The sequence below is a fragment of the Cyanistes caeruleus genome, chromosome 5 (assembly GCF_971803275.1).
Source record: "Cyanistes caeruleus chromosome 5, bCyaCae1.hap1.1, whole genome shotgun sequence".
NCBI lineage: Eukaryota > Metazoa > Chordata > Aves > Passeriformes > Paridae > Cyanistes > Cyanistes caeruleus.
This window is the reverse complement of record NC_141705.1, coordinates 72,857,270-72,885,063: the sequence shown is the minus strand read 5'-3', so window position 1 is coordinate 72,885,063 and position 27,794 is coordinate 72,857,270. Positions and strand designations below refer to the sequence as shown.

Here is a 27,794-nt window from a genome sequence, read left to right as displayed (position 1 = left end):
CAGTTGCATGCCTATACCCATAAGGTCCCAGACCCAAAGTAACCAGATCACATAAGCCTCATGCCCCCAGCTCACAATGTCTTTTGGCAGATTACAGAGGCTCTCATGCATCAAGGATTCGGTGATGATCTCAACCTCTGGCTCCCCTGTGGGTTGTGAGGGCCCTCCTTTCTTATCCTTATCAACAGAGTGCCGTGATTTCATCTTAGACTTCCTTGTTACCACAGGCACAACTGCCGCTGGCAGTGACTGCCCTTGTGGTTCAGCTGGAACCTGGATTGTTGTAATGTCTGTGGGTTCCACTACTGTACCATCAGACTCTCCCTCTTCGAGGCAGGGGGAGGGTCTTCCAACAGCTGAGGAAGCACACTCCTTTAGCATTTGGCCCATCTCACGTATCTCCCTCACCAGAACCCCCACCCACTCTGGGTGGTTCATTTCCGAGGTGGGCTCTGGGGCGGTGTCAGGCTCTGAGGCAGCACCCCTATTCTCTGGGGTAGGTGTCAGGGTGCTTATTCCAGTCAAACTCCCCTTATCTCTGAATGCTAAGTAGAACAGGCCTATCAGCAACACCAGCCAGTGTATGGTGTCATTAGCACCTAGAGAAGATTTTAACCCTTTGAAAACTGGTGGGGTGAGCTCAAGGAACTGGGTGAAAGGTTGGGAGAAAATTTCCGCAGGTGTCATTTTCTCCCAGTAGGTGCCATTATTAAAGCAACCCCAAAACCATCCAGTTAGTGTGTGATAGCTCTGAATCCATGAGCTCGCCTTCCAGAGGAAATTAAACATCCACAAATTCCTCACCTTGTCAACCCACAAAACGAACTGAATAACAGCCACACAAGCCTTAGTTATAGGACCCATATTTAGGTAAGGTGGAGCAAATGGGAGAAATATAGCCGTGACCACATGCCACCTGAACCTGGGTAAGCTGGACCACATGGTTCTACTTAACGAGGTTTCTAAATCCAGCACACAAAAGTTAGGTTATTTAAGAATTTTTATTCCTTTTTTGACCTTTTTTTCTCAGTGCCCTCAGGCCCCACTGTTGGGCACCAAAATTTTGAAATCAAGGTGTTCTCAGGCAGAGATCTGGGGATAGGAATAACAGTTCTTTACTAGTATGTATAACAAGGCACACAAACAGTAATAACTACAGCGTTAAAAAAACAGAACCAGGGACCCCGTGACAGCCTTCTTGCCTGAGACGGGAAGGGATGGAGGAGAAGCTTTGCTTCACAAACTACCTCAGGTGGGCAGTCCTGGTGTTCCTGCAGGGCTCTGAGGAACAGCCAGCTGGAAAAGCAGTAATGAGCTGAGATCCTGGGCAGGTGGCTGAGTTGTATCAGCAGCTCCACGGCGGTGGCTGGCACTGCCACACATTCTGGCAGGACAGGGGATGCGAGGCCCAGCAAGGAAGAGGGAAGAAGGAGGAGAAGAAGCAGCATCTCCGTCTGGGTGATGGCGAAATTCCCTTCCCTCCACAGCAACAGATCTCAGTGAAGTGTCCTCTGAAGCTGAAGAAGCCCACCAAACTGTCCCTGCCCTCCTCTTTTCCTTCCCCCCTTTTCCCCTGGGCTCAACTTTATGTTTCTCAAATACCCACCTGTAAGAGATGGTCCGAAGATTCTCTCATCTGTCTCACAACTGTCTCAAGGACAGAGACTGAGACCCTGAATATCACAAGGATCTTGGTTTAGGGGTTTGGGCCTAGCTAAGGTAGATGTTTGCTAAGTGACTGCTTGCAAGTGGTTGCACCGTACACTGCCCTCGTTCCTGCTGGTGAGTAGAGGCTTTTGTGTGGTACCCTGCACAATGGGTTTCCACAACACATTGCCCTCGTTTCTACTGGTAAGCAGAGGCTTGCAAGACGTGGTTTGCTCTGTACCCTACACCTGCCCCCTGCACAATGGAATTCATCACAATGATCATCAACCTCCTCTGTTTTTGGCCCTGTGACTCTTGCTTTGTAAAAGACTATAAAATTACACCCCAAATTTACCTTCCTTTGAGATCTCCCCAACAGACAGAAGACTCTGCATCATTGGACGGCTGAGTGGACTTCAACACTGGTAGCTATAATCCCCTTACTCTCTTTTTCTTATGCTTTGCTTTTTCCTCTTTTCCCTCTATCACATATTAGTGCTATGATCACTCAATAAAATGTGTTTTACTGTTTAAGTCCTTTGTTTGCTGATAAGCTTTTGTACTCTAAGATCCAATAAAAGAACCACACCATGAATCCCACCTTGTGGATCGTAAGACCACCAAGTACCAACAGTCAGGGTTTCCCAGCAACTAATGGGTAAAAATTCCACAGGTGAGCCAGAACTAAAAGAAAGACACCTAATCCCCAACAGACATAAATGCTCTCTCTCATAAATTCTAATGCTTGACATGACTTTTTGGTGGTAAAATTATCCCTACCTTCATCAAAAGAGACATTAAATAGAATAAAAAGACTGGCTGAAAATTAGGTTGGCACACGTAACCCCAATATTTGCAGTCTGAACTCTTTGTGACTGCAGAGGGCTCAAGGTATTTCCACACATCACACAGTTCACATCACACAGCCTGAACACAACAGACAGGCAAAACTGAGCAAACACCTTCATCTCAGCACAGCAGCTTCAGTCTCTGCCCCCCAAGCACAGGGAAGAGGCAAAAATTCTTTTCCAGAATGGAACACAGCTGGGGTAGCACTGGGGACCTTGCAGGAAAACTGTCTTCACTGCAAAACACTGTTTTCTCTTAAATCTGTTTTTCCTGAAAAAGAGTTACATCAGAAAATGCTCCTTTGCTATCTGACTACAGGATAGAAAGGAAGGAGGATTCATGTAAAATAGTAGAGAGCAGATGTTACCTTGAAAGGACGAGGCATATCAGGACGTTTATATCTGAGATAAATCAACCCAGCAACTACTAGTCCAATAAAAAGCCACCTGGCAAAGCTGAGGAAATTCAAGAGGCTGTAGAGATCTCCGTTGAATAACATTATCATTGTGAGAGGATGCTGCAAAAGAAATTCAGAGCATAAGAGGGGTTCAGTAGATCGATCTCTATTATTTTACAGCAGTGATGTCAAATTTTCCCACAGGGACAAAGCAGCGCAGCCTTATGCACACACCTGAGTGCCACAGACTTCAGGCTTGCCTTTGTCATGCAATCAGGTGTGTGAGCAATGTCTAGCTGTCCCCTGAGATCACTTTGGAATAATATATATCTGTCCTGGGTGGCCACACATAGTCAATACAAATCTGTCCCCTGTGACCCAGACAAAAATACACAGGCACACTGCACCACCAAAGTGCTGGAGCATCCTGGGCAGAATTCTCATGGGATACGAGCCCACTGCAGGTTTAGTTGCTCATTGCTGATGCAAATGATAAGAACAGTTAAATTTTGGTCACATCTGATCATATGAAAGCAGAGGCTTCTAGGTGTTTTGTGGAAGGAAAACGTCCTAGTCCCTCAGGCTTCAAAGGGGAAGTAAGCAAAGAGGAAATGGCAAGGGGCAGTTCCACACCATGAGATGCCAGCTGGGCAGACTGGGCTGCCACCAGCTTAGTTTTGCCTTTCAGACTTGCAGAGTGAAGACTTATTGCACATTGTAGATGCAATAAGCAGAAGGCTTATTTATAAGCAGAAGGAAGAATTTAGCTGTCATTCAGGCAGCTACAGAAGAGCTAGAAGGAGAGGAGACACCAGACTAGTGTTTCTCCTAAAAAAGCTAGTCTGAATACAAGGCTTCTGAAAGGCAGGTAGAAGATTATGTATAAAATAGAGTGTTTTGTTGTGAGTTAGATGAAGGTTAGTGAAGGTTACATGGATCTATTTCAAAGTAGTATCTGGACAAAAAATGTCTTTGCATTTGGGCATGAAGGACTAAGTCAAATTCCCCATATCCCTCATTCTTTAGCAAGAGGGAAGATCCTGGAAGTGAGAGCCTTTAGGTTTATAACAATGCAATAGGTGAAATCAACTGCAGATATAGTAAAACACTGAGCTAAATCTTTAAACAGAGAAAATTAATTTGTATCATTTATCTAGATTCACAGCCTCTCCTTTTTTTTTAAAACCAGTGCAGACAACATGGATTTGAATCAGAAGGATCAATATTTCAAATGTGGATCTCTGGACTCCAACTTTTAATGACTTATAAAGTCCTTGGTTACTTACATATAGATATTAAACAAACTCCTACATAAATGTCAAGGGAAATTGTACCACTGAATTATATTGGGCAAGATTTCTTCTCTACACACTCAGCCTCTAAAAGTTTAAAATCTGTTAAAACTATAATGCAGGCTATATGCAATAATGCAAGTGAAAGAGAGCTATCCTCTCTCCTTCAAAAAATACAAGAAAAGAAGAGAAAAACTACAAGAAAGCAGGATTACAATCAGATTGCATTATTTCTGTGAGTTACTACACACAGCTATCAAATTCCTCACATTGGTGAGGAATACTTCTGGTCCAGGTAGCTCAACTTGCGAATTCAGATGCAGACTAAGATGCAGATTGAAATGCAGACTGAGCTCATAGATCCATTCAGAAGGCTGACAAGAGGCCATGAAGTGCCAGCCTTTAGGATAACAAAGCGTATGAAAGACTGGTGACTCCAGCCAGAGGAAGAGACAATGGGTGACACAGCAGGAGCCAGGAATTGCTGACCCTTCGGATACCAAAACAGATGAAGACTGGTGAAGCCAGCAAAGTGGATGAACACAGAGATGGAGGAGGAAACAAGGACTTGGAAGGAAGAAAAAGACTTCTGGGGAGAATGTAGGGTATAAAAGCTATGGGATTCCTTTGCTGGGGGTCCCCTCCTCAGGGGCACAGGTTCATCTGTTTCTGTGTTCCTGTGCTGGGACTAAGTGGCTTTATGGAATGAGGCATCTGATACTCTGTCATGGAAAACTCAGGGCTGAAGCAGTGGGGAAACCAGGCCTGTGAGTAGGATGTGCAGGAGTCCAGCGGTAACCCATCGAGTCACCAGAGCCACCACTGTGAAGGGGCTATGGTCCCAGCAGTGATCTGGCATTGGGCATGTGATTGCCAGGAAGTCTCGTGAATGGTCAGACTGGGAAATTTCTCTAGGAACATACACACATAAACAAATTTCTTAATTTCAAAAAAAGATGTAGTTTTTTAATTTAGCAAGTTTCAAACACATGCTTGTTTTCTCAATTTATACTGAAGAGCTCTTTCCTTTCTTACAGTGTGCAGAACTTGGAAGGAGAAATAAAAAAGGGGAAATGCTAAAATCACTATTGATATAGATTATATCCTGCCACTGCTCTATTTGCAATAAGGTTAGCTAAAACATTGCAATCTTTGAAGGAAAGCCATCTTCATATAAGAATCTGACTTTTTCAAAGGAAATCAATGCACTGGTGTAACAGGACCATATGCATAGCAGAAAACGTCTGTCAGTAAAAAATAATGTATTAATACATTTTGTGCATTTCATTCCACAAAAAATAGTCAATGCAATTAACTCACAAGGTATGACTGCACCCAAAGAAATAAATTAAAACTAAATGTTTATGGGAAATTGATTTCATTAAAACTTGTCACCATAATCACACTGCCTAATTTTCAAAATCTCAAAGCCTATAGTTGTATGTGTACATATAAAATTCAACAACTCAGTAGTGAGCTTACAGGCATCAATAGCAAAAACTGATTCAGATTCCACAAGCATTTGCTCTTACTAGCATAGACTCATAGGTGCATCTTTTGCTTTGGCTGTAAGTCCCCAAATATGGCAGAGGCCTATCCAGATACACTGCAGTCATTGATCCCAAAAGAGGGGCTGAACACCCATGGCTATGAAGACTGCAAGTTAAGTGAGAATCTTCCTCGCACTATAAAACTGAACTTTAAAGTTGATATTTTGACATTTAGTCCTAACATTTTACCATACAAATTAGTCTGCAAAGCTAATACATGGCTAACATTTACCTTTGCTACTTATTTTAGAAGTCAGTAATAGTATTTCCACTAAAGCACCAGTGTTTTTTCCTAGAACAGCCACAGACTATTTCCCAGGCACATGTTCTCTTATTTTTTAATCACCACAATGCTGGACAGCTGAGGGTTCCCTCTCCACTATCTGAGTGCAAAACTGTCTGCATTTGTCACTCTAAGGTAGTATAATGAGCCTTTAGGGTGCTCCCAGACGCTAGTGTTTAGTTCAACTTTCAGTTAACTTAATCCCTTTTTTGTTTGTTTAACTGTAATTTGTCTCTCTGAAAGGGAACTAGCTCATCACTAGCAGGTCCTTAGAAATCCAAAGCAGTAAGATATGAATTAGATTGCAGTGATAGGCAAGAAAGCAAGGAGATGATACAATAAGAACAACTCCCAAATCTCATTCCTCTTTCTCCTGTCCTCCGTCCTGCCCAAAGCCCATGTTCACATTAATAAATGAGACTCAAGCAGTGCCCAAATTCTGTTTGAATCCTCCAGAGAAAGCCTATCATATGAATTCTAGTGCAGGAACATTTCTTTGTATGATTTACCAAAACAGTGACAGCTGGCAGAGGAGTGTGCTTGCGGACATGAATCATGGAGAGAATTTCTGGAAGGTGACCCTCACGGGATGCAACGAAGAACATCCTGGTAGGAAATAAATGTGGACAGACTTTAAAAGTACTCATTACCATGAGTATGCAAAGTGGCTCATGAAAGTCACAGAGCAGAGCAGCTCTTCTTAGTCTTGTTTCTCAAACAGAGAAATCAAAATAATCTCTGAAGGTGTCCTTTGATTTGGAAAGAGTTAATATCTTCCCTTCAGTTTTCCTCCTTTACATGAAAAAAAGCAGCCACTGATTAAGGGCTAGCCTCAGAGAGATTAATTTCCAAACCATTCAAAGGATTTAAAAAAAAAACGAGAAAAATGCCTACACCTGGTAAACAGTGTAGTCATTTATCATATCCTGCTAAAGAAATGAATCCTACTCTCCCTTCCCCTTGCTTCCATACTTTCAGTATGTCTCCCAAGCCCTCACCCCCAGGAACATCAGCAGTGCTCACCTGGAGACTGCAAAAATGCCACCATTCATAGATCCAAAGCAGGAGAGAGCAACAAACACTGGTACAGCTAAAGAAAAGTTTCCCATTAGTCGTTCAGCAAAGGTCTGTTAGAAAAAAGAGAAAAACACACAATGATTTTTCATAAAATGGGAAGAGAATTGTCCTCTATTAACAAATTATCATGGTGTTAGTTATACTCCTTCTCTGCATCCCTTGATGAAAATTGTGCATATGTTGCCTCTTCTGTGAGAGCACAGCTAGTACAGCTGAGCTGTCCTACCCTTATCCCTGATGGCATGTGAAAGATCTCCAGTTGAAGCAGTGATGAGGAGGTGGAATCAGGCCCTGACTCATGTCAATTTAGACCATTATGGCTCCAAAGAAGACCAAGTCTGAATGGATCAAGGTCTGATCTGCACACATACCTTTCATCTACAGCCTTCATTGCACTCAGCTGGTATGACTCAGTGGTATAGTACATCCATTCAGGCTTTAGTGCTTTAGGTTAGCAGAAGAGCCTTAACTGGAGTTTGGGGCACTACATGCAACATGCATAATTTTTGTCACATTTATAACATGCTTTCTTTCTAGACCTCCTGTAAGCTACAGAATTTGGTCATTTTTTAAAACTCACGTCAATTGAAATAAACACAGGCAGTATCACTACTGGAAAAGAAATGGAATTATTCATTTCCTCATTGTGACTCAGATACTACAAATATAAAAATCGGTGTAATCACCACAATTCAGCGAGAACAATCAAAGCAGTATTTCCTAGTCAGGTTGCCTTGCAATTTCTTCCCAAATGAGCTCTAGTATTCACAGCAGCCCCCTTCCAAGCACTCAGGACACACACTGTGCAGAAACAAAGTTACTGTATGCTGCTACACAAGATAGTTCAGAGCTCTCTCTTCCATAATATCTGCAATTCCTGCTTCTCTGGAGCTGAACTTAAAATTTAGCACTGAATTTTTCAACCATGTACTTGGCTATGAAATGTAACTCCTATTGACTTTGTTGCAAGAGGTAAATAAATATAGTCTGAAGTTACATTATAAATGGCCTGAAGTGCAATCCCACTCATCAAAAATCAAATTTCACTGGAATGCTAGTGAGTGCTGCCATACTAAAACCTGACTGCATCTGTTCACCCAATCTTTTTTCCCCCTGAAAATAAGAATAATATCAACAAACATAACTGCAGCAGGAATATATCTTTGTATTTTTCTTCTGTAACTTACCACTGCTACAGCTTTTGAAAGCAGCAATTCCCCAGCACTGATTGTAGTGAAATAAGCCACGTTTGTTAACACATAGCCAACTGTGACGATAATCATTGAAATGCATATTGCGAGGGGTATGTTTCTGAAATACACAAGGTAGCTCATTATTTTACAATCTGGTTGCTAATCTTGTTGCCCTGAACATGAAACAAATAACATGAGAAGAAGCCACTAATGATGGTAAATGCATATTTGGTCATCCCAAAATAACATCATCAGAAACTACCAGGAAAAAAAAGAAATAAACAAAACCCTCTACACAAAGGAAACAGGTTTATAATGAAGTGGTGAGAAACCGTTTGAGAAAAGAGTCCTTTGGGGACACCAAGGCTTGTGGCCCTCATGCTTCCCACTGGTCTCCCACTTCCCATTTAAGTTGCCTACTCAGACTGACTTGCAAGCTGAACCCAAACACTGGGGGTGTTTGCCATCTTCCCCTGTATTCCAAAATATCCAGCATGCAAAATTCTGCCCTTTCCTCCTGGGTGTATTTCTTCCTTTACATACCTTATCACATCCCAGTTATCTCTCTCACTATTCAGGGGAACATGAGAGCAGAATATGACACAGAAATGGAAACAGCACAAATCTGTAAATTTAGCACAGCACAAATGGTATTGAAAAGCACAATTCCTCTGCCATCCTGGCTAGAAGACAGAACAATAACAAACAAATATATAATAATGCCAAACTTTTATATAGCATGTCCTTCTAATCAGCAGAATTATATCTAGAAAAGCAGAATTATTTCTGTTTTCAAAAGGAGGAACACAAAGCACAGTGAATTTGTCCAAAGCCACGTTGCAAATAAATGTTTGACTCAGGAGAAAAACCCAGATGCCTGAAGTGTTACTCTAGTCTCTTTCCATCTAATATTATTGATATCTACATCATGTCAATAAAAAACTCAGATCTGAAACTAATCCTTTAGTTCCAAGGCTGAGAGTGACAGTATGTATGGTCCCTCTGAGGGGAGCTGATAGCTCCTCTTTCATGGCTGGTTCCCTCCAGCTGTCTATATTAAGGCTGCTTTTGGAGGGATGGCGTGGTTGCCATACATAAAACAGGTCACCCCAGGAGGTGGAAGAAGAGAAAAACAGAAGTAGGAATTCTGGTATTCCAGAAAAGACCACAAGCACATTTCTAAAGGACTACTGTAATCACCACAAAGAAAAAGGTATTTTGAAAACCAACACAAAGATCCATTCTTTTCTGATATTGTGATAACACAGCCAGGTCAGAATTTAAGGACCTTCTTCAGTACCAGTCCTTATTTCTCAAATAGATCCTTCACATCAGTATGACTATATAGAGCTGAAAACAGGCTCTAACCTGAGACTGAATAAATAAATGTATTTATAAATAAGTAAAACAGGACAGTATCATTGTTGCACATCTTGCCCACCTCAGAAACCATGGTGTCAAATGCTCCCATTAACCCAGACACACAGGTAGGTGATAGGATCTTGCTAGTAATGTAACACCAAATCTGGGTATACATCATGATACTGTATTAAGTCACAGCTACCTCATGCACACATCTCAGTTGAAAAAATGGGAAAAAGGGAAGCCAGACAACTTTAGGATGTGTTTGTTGATGGAGAAGATGACAGCAAGGACTAGAGCGGAGTCCAGAATACAGGTGCTATATTGCTGGAAAACCCATATGGACACAAAAAATACTGCAGCTCTGCATGCTGATAATATATGCCAAAATGGGGTTTGTAGGTCAGTTGCCAGATACATTGCCATCAGTTGGGTTAAGCTTCTTACCTGACCTGGGTGTAAATTGAATTCAATCCTCTTAGCATCTGATTCAAGGTAGGGATACTTGGATTTAAAGCCTCTCAGAGTGGGTATTTTATCTATATTTTCTGCATTGCAGATGAATGCTTCAACCACCAAGCTTTTGGAAAAATCAACCCTGACTCCAACCTTAAAAAGAGTTTTCAGCCAAATATAGCCAAGTTGGGCTTTTTTCACAAATACCATTTAAATGACTGAAAGCATATTGCTAAACTTACACAGATTATCTTTCTTTGTTCTAACTTTTACTAAACACTTCATATTCACATATAATTTAAATCCCAGTTTAATTTCTGATAAAACAAAATGGTAATTCAAAACTGGGGGAGTGAGGGGGGTGGGCTTTGAAGAACCATGCTTCCAAACATGACCCTTATCTTAGCACTGCAAGTCCTGCTTTGTTATGCTGAAGAGTGCTAACACCCTTGGATAGTAATACCCCCAAAAAAACACACTCAGAAGAATAAGCCAGAACTAGTCAGGAAGCACTGTTCATTAAAAAGCCTGCAAATCATAACTCAGCTCCTGGAGCAGCACAAGGGATGCTGATTTATAAGCTCCCAAGTCCCTCTTCTGGAAGGAAACAAGTGCTCAGGCTGCACCGCCTTTTGTCTCCTTTCAGAGGGCTGTCGTACATGCACGCAACCCTTCCAAGTGCTGCTTATTACCTACTGCTTCCAGTGACAGATTTAGACAGAAATAAAAGGCTAGTTTCAAGATTTCAGAGATAAGCAATACAGTATGGTTCATGTCTCACTGACACCTCCACTCAGATTCACACTTGGTCCTCAAATCACCTGAAAACACAGGCAGACAAGTAGGAACCATGTGTAAAACCACCGAGTGAGAACTTTAATTATGTCTTTTCTAACCATCCAATTTAAGAGACAGTTTCCAATTTGCAACAGGATCCCATTATCAGACTCTCTGCAGTGAACTAAAGTCTCCATGCTGAAATAAAAGCTGTAGTGCCATTCAAAATAAAGACTACCTCCTTTCCCTAGAGGATCACTGTACCAATTTTCTTGGAATACTTTAGATATTCTCCAGACTTCCAAATATTGTCTCTAAGTAAGAAAAATCATACCTATATTCTATTCTCCATTAAATTTCCTCTACTGATGGAGTTTCCACCTTTTCACTTCTGCATTCTATGAATCACACACAAGACAAGGTGTCCACAATACTGATTAGCAATATTTCTGATGTAAAACAAATTCACAGCTTCCTCACAGCTAGCTGAGACTTTTGGACTAGAGAGAGAGAAAATTTGAGAAAACATATTTTCCACTTTTATTTTTTTTAGAGTTTGATTCATCAAAGCTCAAACATCTGATGGGAAACTTGACCCTATCAGTAGGAGATTTCTTTGGGAAAAAAATCTTAGAAGCAAAACACAAATCTTATCTTACTGATAAAGACCTCAGAATGGTCAATGGCTTAAAAATCATGGCACTGCAACTGCTCAGATACAGGAGACTGCAGAATCTCATATACTTAAAGGAAACTCAGGACTTCAACTTGCATTGAAGTGGCTACTGGTTACTATAGGATAATGCTCCTATTTTTGCACTTCATTTCAGAGTGATACTTCTAAAGATTTCAAAAGGAAAAGCAATTCTTTCCAAACCAGCTGTTTGTCTGAGTAGACCTTGAGGTGCTAATCATCATAGAATCATAGAATTGTTTGGGGTGGAACAGATCTTAATAATCTAGTTACTGTCCCCCTGCTGTGGGCATTGAACCAGGTTGCTCAGGGCCCCATCCAACCTAGCCTTGATATTAGCTCCAAACCGATACAATTATTTGTAAATGTCTTGAGCATTAGTGTTAAGATGATATTCAAGCAGGCTGCTCCTTGGTTAGAAGGGGAAGCTGCTGCAATACTCATGTCTTCTCCCAAAACTTTGAAGCAAATCGGTATCAAAAGGAATCTGAAGATACTGATATTGACCGTATAATTAAAAAGTCTTTTAAAAAGTGGGTGAGAGACAATTAGGACAGCTTCTATGTAGCTAAATGTTGACTAAAATTGAATTGAATCTCCATACCTTTTAAGACTTAACCATCCCTAGCTGCTATTCAAAGCTAAACCTTCCCCTTCTGCCCTATATACAGAGCAACTCTAATGAAGAATCACGCTTGAACAAAGAGCACATTTACTTTGTGATCCCCAGAAAAAGAGTCACCAAGGAGCCTACCATCAATAAGAAGTTCAGTGCTGGGAATACAGCTAACCCATCCTGTGCTATATAAGGTAGAAATTGTTGCTAATCAATGCTGTATATTGCTTGGAAGAAGATTTCCTTCCTCTAGAACCTGTAAAAGGCACAGGTGCTAGGGCATATGGTTCAGTTAATAGGGATAACCACTGGATTTTGCATTTAACCTTCAGTGTTGCAGAATCATAGATCTTCATCTCTAGTACATCTCTAGTCCTATAAATACTTTTGCAAGAAAAAAATGAAAGCAGAGCAAGCAAAAGAAGGGAAAAAGAGAAAAAAAGATAAAAGGAAAAAGAGAAAGAAAGCCAGAGCAAGAACCTGAGGATGAGAAAAACCATGTCAATAAATCAGCTGAGCAACATTCCTGGAAATGTACAGCATATATCTCAGGTTAATGGCAACTTTTATAAGAGCAAGCCGTATACACTGAGAGAGAGCTGTGTTCACTGAGGGGTCTTCTTTCCATGAAATGACAACAACAGAGTCAAAGACACCTCTCCAAGCCAGCTGAGTTCACAACAATGAAGTATGTTCTTGCCAGATTCTTTGTTGCTTAGAGGTGATACCAAAACCTTTTCCTTGCATCCATATCAAAGCCAAGTTTTACAAATGCTCATCATAGTCAACTGTCCTGGACAAACCCGCAATAGCAGGACCCAGCCAGGAAACATAAAAAAAAGGTTGAAATACATAGCTTAATTACTGATAAAGTTACATGAAATTACATCTTTAGTGTAGAAAGGAAATGGTGGAAGATAATTTTACATATAAATTTAGAATGAAAATAATAAAGAAGAAGAGAAATCCTAATTCCCTCACATGACTTACAGGCAAGTATTTCCTTAGTTTTCATGAGCATGATGTTGTATATTCTGTATTTCCTTAGGTGAAAATTTACCACCAGAGGTGTTTCAAAATTTCCCTTTTGCAATAATATATTCACCATTTGCAATCTGCTAAGCAATTTTCCAAATGAACTCTTCCCAGATTTTGGCACTCTTAAAAAAATCCACTGCACTTCCCATAGCACCAAAGCCTGGCAGAAAAAAAGCAAATTTATTACAAGAGCAAATTTATCCAAATAACCTGACACTGGAAAAGAAATAAACAAATACAGAAATAAGAAAGTGGCAAGAGAAATTTAATATTCCCAGAACTTCACTGCAAGACTAGAAGACAAACAGGCTTGCCTTAGTAAGTGCTGTGTTCCAGAGTCCAAACTATGTCTCTGACCATTCCCAGGCAGTCATTCTGTGAGCTATGGCGATCCCAAATCCTGAACAGTAAGCAGTACATTTTGATATAAACTCACTTATCCCTGACATGTTTTTCATGTAAAGAGCAGCTGTAATAAAGAATTGGATGAATAAAAATTCAAAAGAAAAGGTTTAAATAAAGTATATGTAATTATAAATGATGAAAATATGGAATGAGAAATCCTCCTCCAGGTCGAGGCAGAATTTCTCTTCCAAAGTTACAGATTGCAAAAAGCCACCCAGATAACAAACCTCGGCAGGCACATCAACTCGGAGGAAAGAACAGGACAAAGACCATCATTGAGACAAAAGAACTAGCCTGAAAATCTACCTCCGGACCTGGGCAACGCCCGGCCGACTTCTGCCGGAGACAATCAAGCGAAACAAAAGGGACGAGCCTCAGGAAGATGGTCGTTGCTAGAATTGAACACCACACCCGCCAAACCTATGCTAGAGTAACTCAATCAAGAAGGACAAAGAGGAAACAACTCCTCCGAGATATCCATCGGCACTAGCCCGGATCCCTCGACTCTGCTGTGATGAAATATGTTAAAATACATACAGACTCACTTTGCATTTGAGGAGACTCTGCCCGGACACTTACTAACTCTATTTTCCAAGCCAGGAAATCCATTCACCTGACAATCAGGGACACTTGGTGAATGGAAACTGATTGGAATTCTAGCCTGGGGACATAAAATCCCTATAAAAACCCAGGCCAAAGAACCCTCAGACGTGGATTTGGGAACACCTATACCTTGCGTATAGACCCTGTCCACCCAGCGCTGCGCTGTTCATTTATTGTGGTTTTTCCTCGCTGTTTTGCTGTTTTGTTAATTTATAATAAATTTATCTTTTTTATCCTTAATCTGCCGTTGCATTTATAACAGCAGCCTATAAAACAACACATTACACTGAAGGGATCAAACAGTCCTCACCATGTCAATAGGTGAAAAAACTACAAGCTCATCCATCTGCTAGGAGAAAAGGCAGATGTAAAACTTCAAAGGAGGTCACCTCCCAGGACTGAATCAAAGCCAGGAATAGAGAGACAAAAGGGATAGGAATCATCACAGTACCTATCAAATCCACATATTTCTACATGCTAACCAGTGTCTCAGCAACTGCTGACTTCAGTGACAAGCTATTATTATTTTGTTTATTGAAGTGAAGATTCCCATCAGCTAATAATCCCTTCACTGCCTCCCAATATGTTCCATCCTTATGTTCCAGATCAGAAGAACTTGCAGTCTGTGGGCTTGCAGCTTACAATTACAAAATTACTGAATAGACCATATTCAATTACATAACTGCTCTTCATCATCCTGTGATTTTTTTTTTTTTGAGAGAAGGAATGAAAGAAAGGAAAGCCCAGTCATTAAGCTGCACTCTCATTTACACCATCACATGCTCCATGCTGCTGAAGTGAATTTTAAAGGGTTCCCCTTCTTCATTTCCATGCTTTGGTTCTTACTTCAGAGACACAGCAGCATAACACCGGGAAAAAAAGTGAAGAATCAGGCTACAGTTTGCATTTAAAAGGCTTCTTGTATTCTACCACCTAGAAAGAGAAGAAAAGAGCTTCTGCTGTGTTACTCATTTACTTCTTAGTGTTTGATTTCACTGGTTCAGATTATAATTGCTTACAGTTCATAAATAGGGTCTTCCATGACCAACTAACTTTAAAGGGTCATATTGTATCATCAGTGTGCTGCAAAAGGCAGGAAATTTCCTTAATTTCTCAGATGTTTTCAGCACTTTTTCCAACAGGCTTTCCTCAAAAACCAATTAGCATAAATACTGCCTTGTATTAAGACTTCGGTAAAAAACGCACAGAGTAACACTCTTTTCCATAAGACATCCTTTCAGGCTGTTATAAATGCAACGGCAAATTAAAGATTAACAAAGATTAATTTATTATAAATTAATAAAGCAACAAACAGCGAGGAAAAAAACCACAATAAATGGACAGCGCAGCGCTGGGTGGACAGGGTCTATACGCAAGGTATAGGTGTTCCCAAATCCACGTCTGAGGGTTCTCTGGCCTGGGTTTTTATAAGGATTTTATGTCCCCAGGCTAGAATTCCAACCAGTTTCCATTCACCAAGTGTCCCTGATTGTCTGGTGAATGGATTTCCTGGCCTAGAACATTGAGTCAGTAAGTATCCGGGCAGAGTCTCCTCAAATGCAAAGTGAGTCTGTATGTATTTTAACATATTTCATCACAGCAGGATTGAGAGATCCGGGCTAGTGCCGATGGATATCTCGGAGGAGTAGTCTCTTCTTTGTCTTTCTTGATTGAGTTTCTGTAGTATGGGTTTGGCGGGTGTGGTGTTCGATTCTGGCAACGACCATCTTCCTGGGGCTCGTTCCTTTTGTCTTGCTTGATGGTCTCCGGCCGAAATCGGCCGGGCGTTGCCTTTCTCTGGAGGTAGACTTTTAGGCTGGTTCTTTTGTTTCTATGATGGCCTGTGTCCTGTCTTTTCCTCCGAGTTGATGAGTCTGCTGAAACCTGTTATCTGGGGGGGGGTTCTTTTGCAATTCGTGATTTTTGGAAAAGGAATTCTACCTCGACCGGGAGGAGAATTCCTTATTCCATACTTACATTTAGTTATAATTATACATACTTTATTTAAACTTCTTATTCCGAATTTTTATTTACTCAATTCTTTATTACAGTCCCCCACCTAATAATTTGAACACATTAAAAATTCGTGTTTTCATACTTTTTCAGAGGAATATCAGGTTAAATAATGTCGTTTTCCTCTTGGTCTAACTCTTCTATATTTTCTGTGGACAACATATGTTTATTTTCAAATTCCCTCAATGCCTTAACCGCATTTCTATTCTCTTTTTCTTCTTCTAACTTCATGATTTTTGAAAGAAGGGTAGTGTTTCCTTGTGCCTTTTCTGGGTCTATTGGGAGAGAGGCAATCTGCATTCCTTGAACGACAGAATGTATCAGTCTGATCAGACAAGGAATCAGGCAAGGTAGGAAGATGACTCCGGCAATAGAACATCCTATAAAGAATACTAGCTTTTTCCACCATGCCCCTTGCCCAAAAATTTGATCCCACCAAGAGGCTTGTAAAATCGAATTCCACTTCTGGACGGGTACATGGGCTACTTTCTTTATTTCAGCAGCTAGACCCTTTATAGTTTCTCCGAAGTCATCTATCTCCATGCAACACTCTGACTCGTTATATCTGCCACACACTCCTCCCTCCTCAGCTAGCAAATAGTCGAGAGCGAGTCTGTTTTGGTAGACAAAGGCTCTCATCTGAGAATGTTGTTTTGCTAGGAGTTCCAGGGCTTCTGAAGTGTGGTTTGAGACAACTTCTACCACAGCCTGTAACCTAATGAGCCGATTGAGGAGGTAGATTGGGGTCCTGTATCCCCAACTGCCATCATTTGCCCATGTTGCCGGTCCATAATATTGTATGATTCTTTCGGCGGGCCATTCCTCCCCCTTCCACTGGTGGTTACCTCCGGCTATTGGTAGTTCCCGTTTTAATTCCCTCTTTTGTCGGGCTAGAGTTTCAAAGAGGGGAGCACCTAAAGACCTGCTTTCATCTTTAGGTAGTGTAAAGAAGAAAGGCCGAATTATTCCGAGTGTGCATGACCCTTTCCAATTTCTGGGCAATTCACTGTATGCTTTCTTTCCGCATATCCAGTAAATCCCATCCGGTGCCTTCCAATCTCTGTTAAGTTTTGCCGGGTCCTCCCAATATTCCCTCAGGCCGAGAAAGGCATGGAAGGGATTCGCCCCGTCCTGTTTGTTCCAACATAAACCAATTAGATCTATCCATTCGCAATTATTTTCCCGAGATTGGCTCCAATAGCCCTCGGGTGATTCCGGCTGCCAAATTTTTGTCTTTTTATCTGAATTTACCGAGAGAGTTTTTACACACGGGGTGTAACCAACTAGCTCGGTGAATTCCCTTCCTTCCCGACTGACACAAAAAGTTCCAATGATTCTTTTGTCAATCACCCACCCCTCTGGTCGCCGGGTTGTTTTGGATAATTTTAATCCTGTCCACTTAAGTAATTGTTCTGGGGTTAATCCTTCTCCCTTCCATGGCCATCTTTCGGCTGATTTCAGGCCACCACATATCCAACAATTAGTCAATCCCAATTCGGTAGCTATTTCCTGCATCAGACCTATGAATAGATTCTGATTAGGGCTAGGTAGCTTCCAATTATCGTATTGTTTTTCTAGTTGTTCGTATTGCTCACTGAGAGAGTTTAACCTCTCTTGTTCGAGTCTTTTTTTCTTATTTTCCATTTCCTGCCTCTTTAGTTCAAGAGTTAATTGTTTTATTTTATTTTCAGGGTCTGAACCATCCTCGTCTTTTGCGAAACAGATCACCTGATCAAACTGCAGACACACTCTATCATCGTCATTTTTCAGTAAATCTAAAACTATCGGTTCATTACTGAATGACACTTTCGTTTCATGTTTCAGGTTCTTCCCTTCCCAGTACAATTTCCCCCCCATGGCACAATATTTTAAGTTTGCTTTATTGTAACACAAGGGGTTGACTCTGTGGTACGCAATGAACGTTGACTGTTTCTTTCCTCCAATCCAGACAGTTTTATTACACTGCCCGCAGACCGAGATTGGGGAAACCCCTCCTATATCTCTCTTATTTCGTAGGTGGGTCGCTTGGACCTCTTTTTTCCCTGTGTTATGGGGTTGCCTTTTTCCAGTACCTATCCCCGGGGTGGAGCACCAAATTTTCTTTTCCAGCTTACACAGGTCCATTTGGGTACTATTTGCCCAACATTCTCCTGCGTGCAATTCCGGAGGGCAGGCGATCCATGGCTCGGTTCGCGAGGCAGTTTGGCACTGCTCACACTTCCCCAGGGAGGTCGTCCCCGGAGGCGCCTCGGGGCCCGTTCTCTCGGTCCAGCACATGGCTAGGTTCAGGATCGTCAGGATTCCCCACAATCGCATCCCTCTGCCATTCCCTCCGCCCGTACAAGAACATACGGCGGGGATAACCATCTTCTCGGCAGCAAGGACTGTCTTCAGGGGCCCTTGACGTTCTGATGGCAAACCTCCTTTTAAAGGTTGCCCACCGAGATGCCTTGATCGTGCCGCTCCTGCACGGTACCTTTACGTTTCGGCGGCACTCTATTATTAGAGGTTCCGCTTTACAATCCAAATGGCCTCGTAATCCTTTTTGAAAAAATCGGAACCACTCAGGAGAGTCGAGTTCCAAGATACCCACCCGGGTAGCAAGTGCTAGAAAAAGGTTGGTCTGTTCTAATTCCTCTTTGTAACACGCGGCACACAACCCTCTCGGTTTTTGCCCTCCCAAACAATGAGTCACCCACGTTTGTTTACAATATGCACACTTAAAATGTACAAAAGGAAAACAATAACATTCAAAATTGGTGCAACTTATCCTGTCTTCATTGCTCATTTGTTGTTCCGCTGAAGCCTGATTTTCAATTCTCCCGGAGGGGTTACAATTTTCCACTCGGGGGGGTCGCGAACCGAAACTTTCTTCACTCGGGAAGAGTGTGTCCAGCCCTTTTCAGCCGTACGAACCGCGGTGTCTGTAGTCAGGAGGACGAGGAATGGTCCTTCCCAGTGGGGACTGAGGGGTTGCTCTTTCCACACTTTGATCAGTACTTTGTCCCCTGGTTGAATTTGGTGGATCGGAAATCCCAACGTGCTGCTTTGAGGAATCAATCCTCTTCTCCTTAACTCCTGTAAGTTTTTATTTATAGAAATGAGATAAGGTTGGAGTTGAACATCCTCTGTTTGAAGATGTTCAACCGGCATACCATGCTTGTACGGCATTCCATACAACATTTCAAAGGGGGACAGCCCTGTTTCTGAGTTCGGCATGGTTCTTATATTCAACAATGCCAAGGGGAGACATTTGACCCAGGACATTTTTGTTTCAATTGTCAATTTGGATATTTGTGACTTCAATGTCTGATTCATTCTTTCCACTTGCCCCGAGCTCTGAGGGTGCCAAGGAGTATGATATTGCCACCTGATCCCTAACGCATCGGACAACTGTTTGATAATTTTTGAGGTGAAATGTGTACCCTGATCCGAATCAATATGGTCTATAATACCATATCTAGGAATTATTTCCTCCAGTAGAATTTTAGACACTGTTTGAGCCGTGGCCTTAGCTCTGGGAAAAGCCTCTACCCAATGTGTCAATTTATCTACTATAACTAACAAATATTTATTTCTGCCAATTTTCGGTAATTCCGTGAAATCCACTTGGATTCTTTCAAATGGTCGATATGAGATTGGCCGACCTCCCCAATTGGTTTGCCGAAAATTCGCTCTGTTTACCTTTTGGCATATCACACATCCCTGTACCTCTTGTTTTGCAAGCTCGAAGATTCCCTTACACCCGAAGAATTTTAAAAATTGTTCAGCTAATGCCCTGGTTCCCCAATGGGTTTGTGCATGTAGTCTTTTGAGTATTCCTTTCGCTATCCCCTTCGGGACCAACTCCCTCCCGTCGGGTAACCACCATTTACCCTCTTTGAAATGTCCCCCTACCTTTTTGAAGTCTTCCTGCTCCTTTTCTGAAGGAAGCACTGAAACCTCTGGGGGTTCCCTTGGGACTAGCTCAGAAATACTTACGGTCAACAATGCCGCTCTTTTCGCCTCTTTATCCGCTAAATTGTTTCCCCTTGTATGGAATTGTCGTCCGGTCTGGTGTCCTTTTACATGAACCACAGATATCTCCAGTGGCTCCCTGACCGCTTCTAAAATTTGTCTAATTATTTCCTCATGTACCAATCCTTTTCCTTTAGTGTTGATCAGACCCCTTTCTTCCCAAATTTTCCCAAAGGTATGCACTATCCCAAATGCATATCTTGAATCGGTATAGATGGTTCCCCTTTTTCCCTTCAAGCCTTTGAGGGCTTTTAGGAGAGCAAAGAGTTCACAAGCCTGTGCTGACCAATTTGCTTTTAGGGGACCCGATTCTACAGTCTGTCCTGTTATACCATTTATGATGGCATAACCCGATTTACGTTTTCCCTCCATCATTCTTGAGGAACCATCGATAAACCATTTTTCTCCTCCTTCCAATTCCTGATCCTCCAGATCGGGTCTTACTTTAGTTTGTAATTCCACTGCTTCAATACAATTATGTAGTAGCTTTCCCGTTGGTTCCCTATACAAAAATTGCGCAGGGTTTTGTGCAGAGGTTGTCCTTAATTCCAATCCTGGCGAACTGATTAACATGGCTTCATATTTCAGAAGCCTTGAATCGGTCAACCATTTCTCTGCTTTTTGTTGTAAGATATTTCTTACATCATGTGGAGTATAAACTATCAGGGGAGCTCCAAACGTTACCTTTTTGGCTTCCCCAACCAACAGTGCTACTGCTACAATTGCTTGCAGACACGTAGGCCAGCCCCGACTGACTGGATCTAGGATTTTGGACAAAAACCCTATGGGTTTCTTCTTTTCTGCCCATTCCTGGGTCAAAACTCCCTGTGCTGTTTGTCCACTTATGTCGACAAACAGTTGAAACTCTTTTCTGATGTCTGGTAATGTTAGAACTGGAGCAGTGACAAGGGCATTCTTTAGTTCTTGAAATTTAATTTCGTCTTGTCCTGTCCATTTTAATCGATCTGTATTTAGCCTTTCATACAGAAATTTCACCTTTTCACTGTATCCCTCAATCCACTGTCTGCAATATCCCATGAGCCCTAAAAATTGCCTAATTTGTCTCTTGGTTTGTGGGGCAGGAAGTTCAAGGATTCCCACCACCCTTTCGGGATCTAATTTCTTTTTCCCTTGTGATATCCAATGTCCAAGATATTTTACTTCGGGCTCGGTGAATTGCAACTTGGATTTAGACACTTTCAACCCCTTTTGTCGCAGAAAATTCAGCAGGGAAATGGTACATTTCTTCACCTGCTCTTCCGTGATCCCGGCGATTAGCAAATCGTCTACATATTGTAATAGTTTTGTCCCCTCCTCTGGAGTGAATTGAGTGAGTAGCTGCTCTAAGGCTTGTCCGAACAAGTTCGGAGATTCAACGAATCCTTGTGGGAGGACCGTCCACCGCAATTGCTGATTTCGATTGGTATCTGGGTCCTCCCACTGGAAAGCGAAAAAATCCCTACTCCCTTCATCCAGAGGACATGTCCAGAAAGCATCTTTTAAATCAATTACACTATACCATACATCCTCTGGTGAGAGTCTGTTTAGTAAAGTGTAAGGATTTGCTACCACCGGAAACCTGGTTCGGGTTCTAGCATTTACAGCTCTCAAGTCCTGAACCAATCGGAAGTTCCCATCGGCTTTCTTTACTGCCAGGATGGGGGTGTTATGTGGGGACATGCAGGGCTCGAGCATGCCTCCTTTAAGCAGCTCGTCAATTATTAATTTCAAACCCTTCCTCCCTTCGGCTGGGATGGGGTATTGTCGGATCCTTATCGGATTCTCTGGATTTTCAATTTCAATTTTGATGGGAGCAATATCTAATTTTCCCACTTCCCCCTTTGAGTGCCATACTCGGGGGTCAATTTCCTTTTCATCTTTTGAAGTTAAATGCAACACCTTCACTACTAATTCTGAATTTTTCACAATGATATTTATTCCTAAAGCTATGATCATATCTCTTCCCAATAGATTGTAGTCGGCTTCTTCTACAAGCAACAAATTTCCTAAACATATCTTATTTTCTGACTCGATTTCCACCTCCTTGATTACCGAGACTTTAAATGGATCTCCCTTTGCGCCAATTACAATTACTTTTTCTTTACTCGTTTCACATCCTATAGGCAACTTCTGCAGGGTGCTCCTCTCAGCCCCGGTATCAACCAGGAAGCTCATTTCCTGGCGGTGGGGACCTACCTTCAATTTTATCAAGGGCTCTTTTGCTGTTACTGTCCCCATTTGAAAGAGCCCAAGACTTCCCTAATCTTCTTTAAATATTTGTTCATCTTTTATTCGTTTCCTGCAATCCTTTTTTATGTGTCCTACTTTCTTACAGTAGAAGCACTCAGGAAGATCCTTTCGAGGAGGAGTTTCCTCCTTTTGGGATCCTTTTTGTTTTTTAGGTATCGGTTTACCCTGTTTCTGTTCGTGTTTTTGAACTTCTTTTACTGCAGCCACTAATATTTTGGCTTGAAGTTTCTGTTTTTCGTCTTCTCTCCTCATATAAACCTTCTGAGCTTCCCTTAGAAGCTCTTGGAGACTCTTCTCCTGCCATCCATCAATTTTCTCAAGTTTCTTCCTAATGTCCTCCCATGATTTAGCCACAAACTGCGTTTTCAGCAGGACCTCCCCCACCGGAGAACTGGGATCAGTCCCGGAGTAAATCTGCAGACTTCTCCGCAGCCTTTCTACCCATTCGGTAGGGGATTCCTCTTTTCCCTGACATTCCCCAAATACTTTGCTAATGTTCTGTCCTCTGGGGACCGCCTCTCTTATTCCTTGCACGATGATATTCCTCAAATCCATCATGCTTCTTCTCCCTTCTTCGGTCTGGGCGCTCCAACTCGGGCTCACGCTCGGCCACTTTTGGTCACCGGGTGTTCCCTGCGGGTGCCGCCTTTCCCAATCCCTGATGCCCGCCTGTTTAATCATTTCTCTCTCCTCCTGGCTAAACAGGGATCTCAGGATGGCCATGAGATCTTCGTAGGTGTAAATACTACTTCCTAGAAAATCGTCTAATCTTTCGGCCACTCCAAATGGGTCATCTAGCAGTCGCCCCATTTCTTTTTTGAATGCTCGTACATCCCCTGAGTTAAGGGGCATGTTTACAAATCCAATTACTCCGGGGGCGGTTGGCACTTCCCTGAGAGGGAACATTCGGTGCCCATTTTCTGTCTCTCCCCATTCTCCATTCCCTATTTTTGATTTCCACCGAGTCCTGCTTGCAGGAGGGGAACTGGAGTTTGCGGGAGGGTTTCCCCTTATTGCTGGCAGGATGTCTGCCGCAGCTACGTGACTCAGAGGGTTCCCTTTTGATACTTTCGGTGGTCCCAGCTGTGGTGGCCGGACCGGGATTTGTGGAGGGGGTAAGCCCCATCCTTGCGCCAACACCGACTTCAAAGAGGGTGCGGTGGCTGGGTTTTCTGCAGGTGGGGGGGTAGTGAGGGTTTCTGGCACTACTCCCGGTGGTTGAGGGGAGCGTGCTTCTGCTAGTTGCCCCATGGAACCCTCGGGTGCTGATGGTACTACTTGGTCCATCATCGGAGGCTCTACTGGCCCGCGGTATGGAGGGGGTAAGTGATCCAGGGGTTCCCAGGTCTCTGTCTTATGTTCGTTTTTCTGTTTCACTGGAAACAGCCGCACTCTGGTATTTAACCAGAGTTTGGCATACTCCTTCTCCTCGCCGTCTGACGAGACCTTTTTCTCTACGTGTGCGAGTAATTCCCTGCACGTCCATTTATCAAATGTTCCCAATACTGGCCAAATGAGACAGTTTCTCAATTCCTGTCCTCCCCAGATCTCGGCACAGTAATAAATCATTTTTGCCTTAGATTTTCCTCGCTTCTCGGGACAAATTTCCCAATTTCTCAACATCCACCCTAAAGGACTCTCTGGTGGGATGTCTAGCATTTGTTTTGATTCCTCTGATGGGCTTTTCTCGTTATCTAGTTTCTGCGTTCTACTTTTTCTCTGTCCCATTTTCTTACGATTCTTACCTGCTCTGCGTTGTGTTCGTCTTTTTTTTTCTTCGTCTGAAAGTCCTAGATCGCACCAATACTTACCTCTCGGTTAGCTGTACCGGGGTTTTCTCGATGTTCCGACTTTCTAAATCTTTTGGCTGAGAGAGTTTACCAGTTCCAGAGCTCGACTGGACGTCCCTTCCTCTCTCAGCCCCCTTTGATCGGTCCCCTGAGACTCCCTTTAGCCTCAGGCTTTACGAGTAAGGAGAGACCCTTTCACACAGAATCGCTTCCTTCGTGGCCGGCCAATTCCCTCGCGGGAGGATGGAAACGCGGCCTTGAAGTCCACACTCGCTTCGTGACCAGGTCACGTCTCTCACAAACTCGCCCGATCACCCGCTCAACCTCACAGTACTTACAGCAATTTCCTGCGAGGGCGTCTTCGTGCACGTATGACTTTTTATGAGCTACCAAGCCGCGGCTTTCCCGAAGGCTCCTGCCTTCCCGAGCTCTCTGGATCCGTTTCCCTTTTTATTATGGTTTTTCCTCAGCCTAAATTTGGTTCGGCAATCGGAGCGAACTGCGGAGGGTCTCTGCTCCCCAGGCCGCTGAAATCAGCGGGGGTACCCCCCTGGACAGCGAGATTCTCCCACAGTTTCTTCCGATCCGAGTCACGGCACCAATCTGTTATAAATGCAACGGCAAATTAAAGATTAACAAAGATTAATTTATTATAAATTAATAAAGCAACAAACAGCGAGGAAAAAAACCACAATAAATGGACAGCGCAGCGCTGGGTGGACAGGGTCTATACGCAAGGTATAGGTGTTCCCAAATCCACGTCTGAGGGTTCTCTGGCCTGGGTTTTTATAAGGATTTTATGTCCCCAGGCTAGAATTCCAACCAGTTTCCATTCACCCAATGTCCCTGATTGTCTGGTGAATGGATTTCCTGGCCTAGAACATTGAGTCAGTAAGTATCCGGGCAGAGTCTCCTCAAATGCAAAGTGAGTCTGTATGTATTTTAACATATTTCATCACAGCAGGATTGAGAGATCCGGGCTAGCACCGATGGATATCTCGGAGGAGTAGTCTCTTCTTTGTCTTTCTTGATTGAGTTTCTGTAGTATGGGTTTGGCGGGTGTGGTGTTCGATTCTGGCAACGACCATCTTCCTGGGGCTCGTTCCTTTTGTCTTGCTTGATGGTCTCCGGCCGAAATCGGCCGGGCGTTGCCTTTCTCTGGAGGTAGACTTTTAGGCTGGTTCTTTTGTTTCTATGATGGCCTGTGTCCTGTCTTTTCCTCCGAGTTGATGAGTCTGCTGAAACCTGTTATCTGGGGGGGGTTCTTTTGCAATTCGTGATTTTTGGAAAAGGAATTCTACCTCGACCGGGAGGAGAATTCCTTATTCCATACTTACATTTAGTTATAATTATACATACTTTATTTAAACTTCTTATTCCGAATTTTTATTTACTCAATTCTTTATTACACAGGCAAATCGTCCCCGCTCAAATCTCAAGAAGGAAATCTGTCCACAGCCCTTGGGAAACTGAGTTGTTATGCTCACAAGAGGATTTGCTTTAATTTTAATAGAGATTTGTAGTTGGCCACGATGTCTTTCTGTACAAATTCAGGTTGCCAACCCAGATCTGACCAGAGTGCTCATTTACGTCATGGCTCAAGCCCCACCCTGTCAAGTCAATACCTTTTATGAAACATCTTTCATATTGATTGCTCTGAAACTTGGATTACCAGCCAGAGATACTCCTTGTGGTCAAGCAGAATCCTGAATCATTCTGCATGGAGTAGACAGCACTACTGGCATTCCTGAAGCAAACTATGCAAACACAGATATCAAAGATGACAGCTAAAGACAAAAGACTTTTGAGATTACAGCACTAAATATTAGTCTCGCTGTCTCTGCTTAGCCATTTCTTGTATAGCAGGCATATGAGCACTGTTAGGAGCCAGAAACTGAGCAAAAGAGGCAGCACACAGAGTTGCTATGGGGGCTAATTTTTAAAATCTCTTTAAAAGAAATGGAATACAGACATGAAACATAAAATATTGATCACCCTCTCTGACTTCTCAGACAATTCTATTTCCATAAGTATATCAAGTGCCAGTGTTCAACATCTTTATGTTACCTCAGTTGCAAACTTATTGTACAAAGTTTACAACTGTTTCCAAAAGGCATGTGAAATGTGGCTTTTATTCTGCACTGTAACTTGACCCCAAGTTACATCCATCCTGAGAACCTGAAAGTCCTAAGGAGGGACTTTCTTTCCTATTGCTATAGTCATACCTGCGGAAAAATAGGCCTACACTAGGAACTCAAGTGTGCTTAGTGTTAGAGTCTGGGAAGCTTAACCAGAGAACAGCCAGATGCCTGGAAAATGCAAGATCTCTAGCAAAGAACCTGAATTTTGCATTTCACAACCTGAAATGGTAACGAAGACAATGGTTATTTATCTAGTATATTGCAACAAAAGTGAAGTTTAAGTTCGACCTGTAATTAAAAGTTTGTCTGCCACTCTCATAAAAGCTTGCCTTTTTAAAAGCAGTATAGTCTAAATTTAGAGGATTCAAGTACAAACATATTGTCACTCCTGAATTTGATGAATGTCTTTTATGTTTCTATATTACAGCATCATTTAACATCACCATCCTTTTATTTCATTTGTGGGAAACCTTAATGTCCTCAAGGAAGTCTGTCCCCTTTTCCACCAGAGAGGCAAAACCTCTGATTTTACCTTTATTGCCCAGCTCTCTCCCAACCAGGAGTAGAAAGGAGCACCTCTGCCCTCTCAAAAAGCTCCAGCATTTTATGTTCTTCTGTTATAAATTTGTATTGTGATATTGGCTTTTGCAGATGAATATTATATGTTAAATACTTTTTAGCTATGTATGTATTTTTTTCTTGTTAACAAATTTTAAGTTTAAAAGAATTTCCTAGGTACAGGGCAAGGAAACCCCAGAGGGCAAGGACACTGGGGCCCAAGTTGCTTATCAGGAGAACAATAGAGCCCAAACTGTTATCAGCAGAAGATATGTAGCCCAGCTGCCCTCAGGGGAAGGATGACTGGCAGACTGTTATCAACACTGGCCATTTGCAAAAGAAAGGAAACCAAACTCCAAATAATGCTCATCAACAAGAATAATGATGACCAGCAAAAATAAATGCTGACCAGCTGAAAATAAAAACTGTACAAAAGCATGATCTAAGAAGGCGGAACCAGGGAGGGGACATGTTTGAATATGCATTAAACCTTCACAACAGGGGGGATAAAAAGAGTGTTCCCAAGATACTAGGTGTGTTCCTGGCAAGGCGCCAGGGCACCCAGCTGTTTTAACCCTTTGCTTTATTTCTTTTGTCCCCTAATTGTCTTTTTGTTTATATTAAATTCTTTTTATAATTTATTAAGTGAATCTCGTTTTTAAGACTTCTGAGGTCTATTTGCTGGAAGTGCTCCCAGTACTGCCAGTACCATAGATTATGGTGAGAAGCACTAGTAAATCACAGTGCTTGCTTGGAGGCAAGGAAGCTATAACAACAAACCTGACA

General features: G+C 42.3%; 2 protein-coding genes across 5 annotated transcripts in view; one reads left to right on the top strand and one right to left on the bottom strand.

The window, feature by feature from the left end:
• Positions 1 to 27,794, top strand: part of LOC147653243 (uncharacterized) — a 201,142-nt gene that overhangs the window by 34,113 nt on the left and 139,235 nt on the right. The gene's annotated exons all lie outside the window — the stretch shown is intronic.
• SLC7A11 (solute carrier family 7 member 11) overlaps positions 1 to 27,794 on the bottom strand; it is a 112,165-nt gene that overhangs the window by 14,254 nt on the left and 70,117 nt on the right. For all 4 annotated transcript variants that reach the window (XM_086890282.1, XM_086890281.1, XM_086890283.1 and 1 more), the window contains 4 exons: positions 8,283 to 8,406; positions 7,042 to 7,145; positions 6,528 to 6,624; positions 2,864 to 3,013 (listed from right to left, as the gene is read on the bottom strand). In XM_086890282.1, the coding sequence (XP_086746408.1) occupies positions 2,864 to 3,013; positions 6,528 to 6,624; positions 7,042 to 7,145; positions 8,283 to 8,406 (475 nt within the window). The remainder of the gene's footprint in view (positions 1 to 2,863; positions 3,014 to 6,527; positions 6,625 to 7,041; positions 7,146 to 8,282; positions 8,407 to 27,794) is intronic.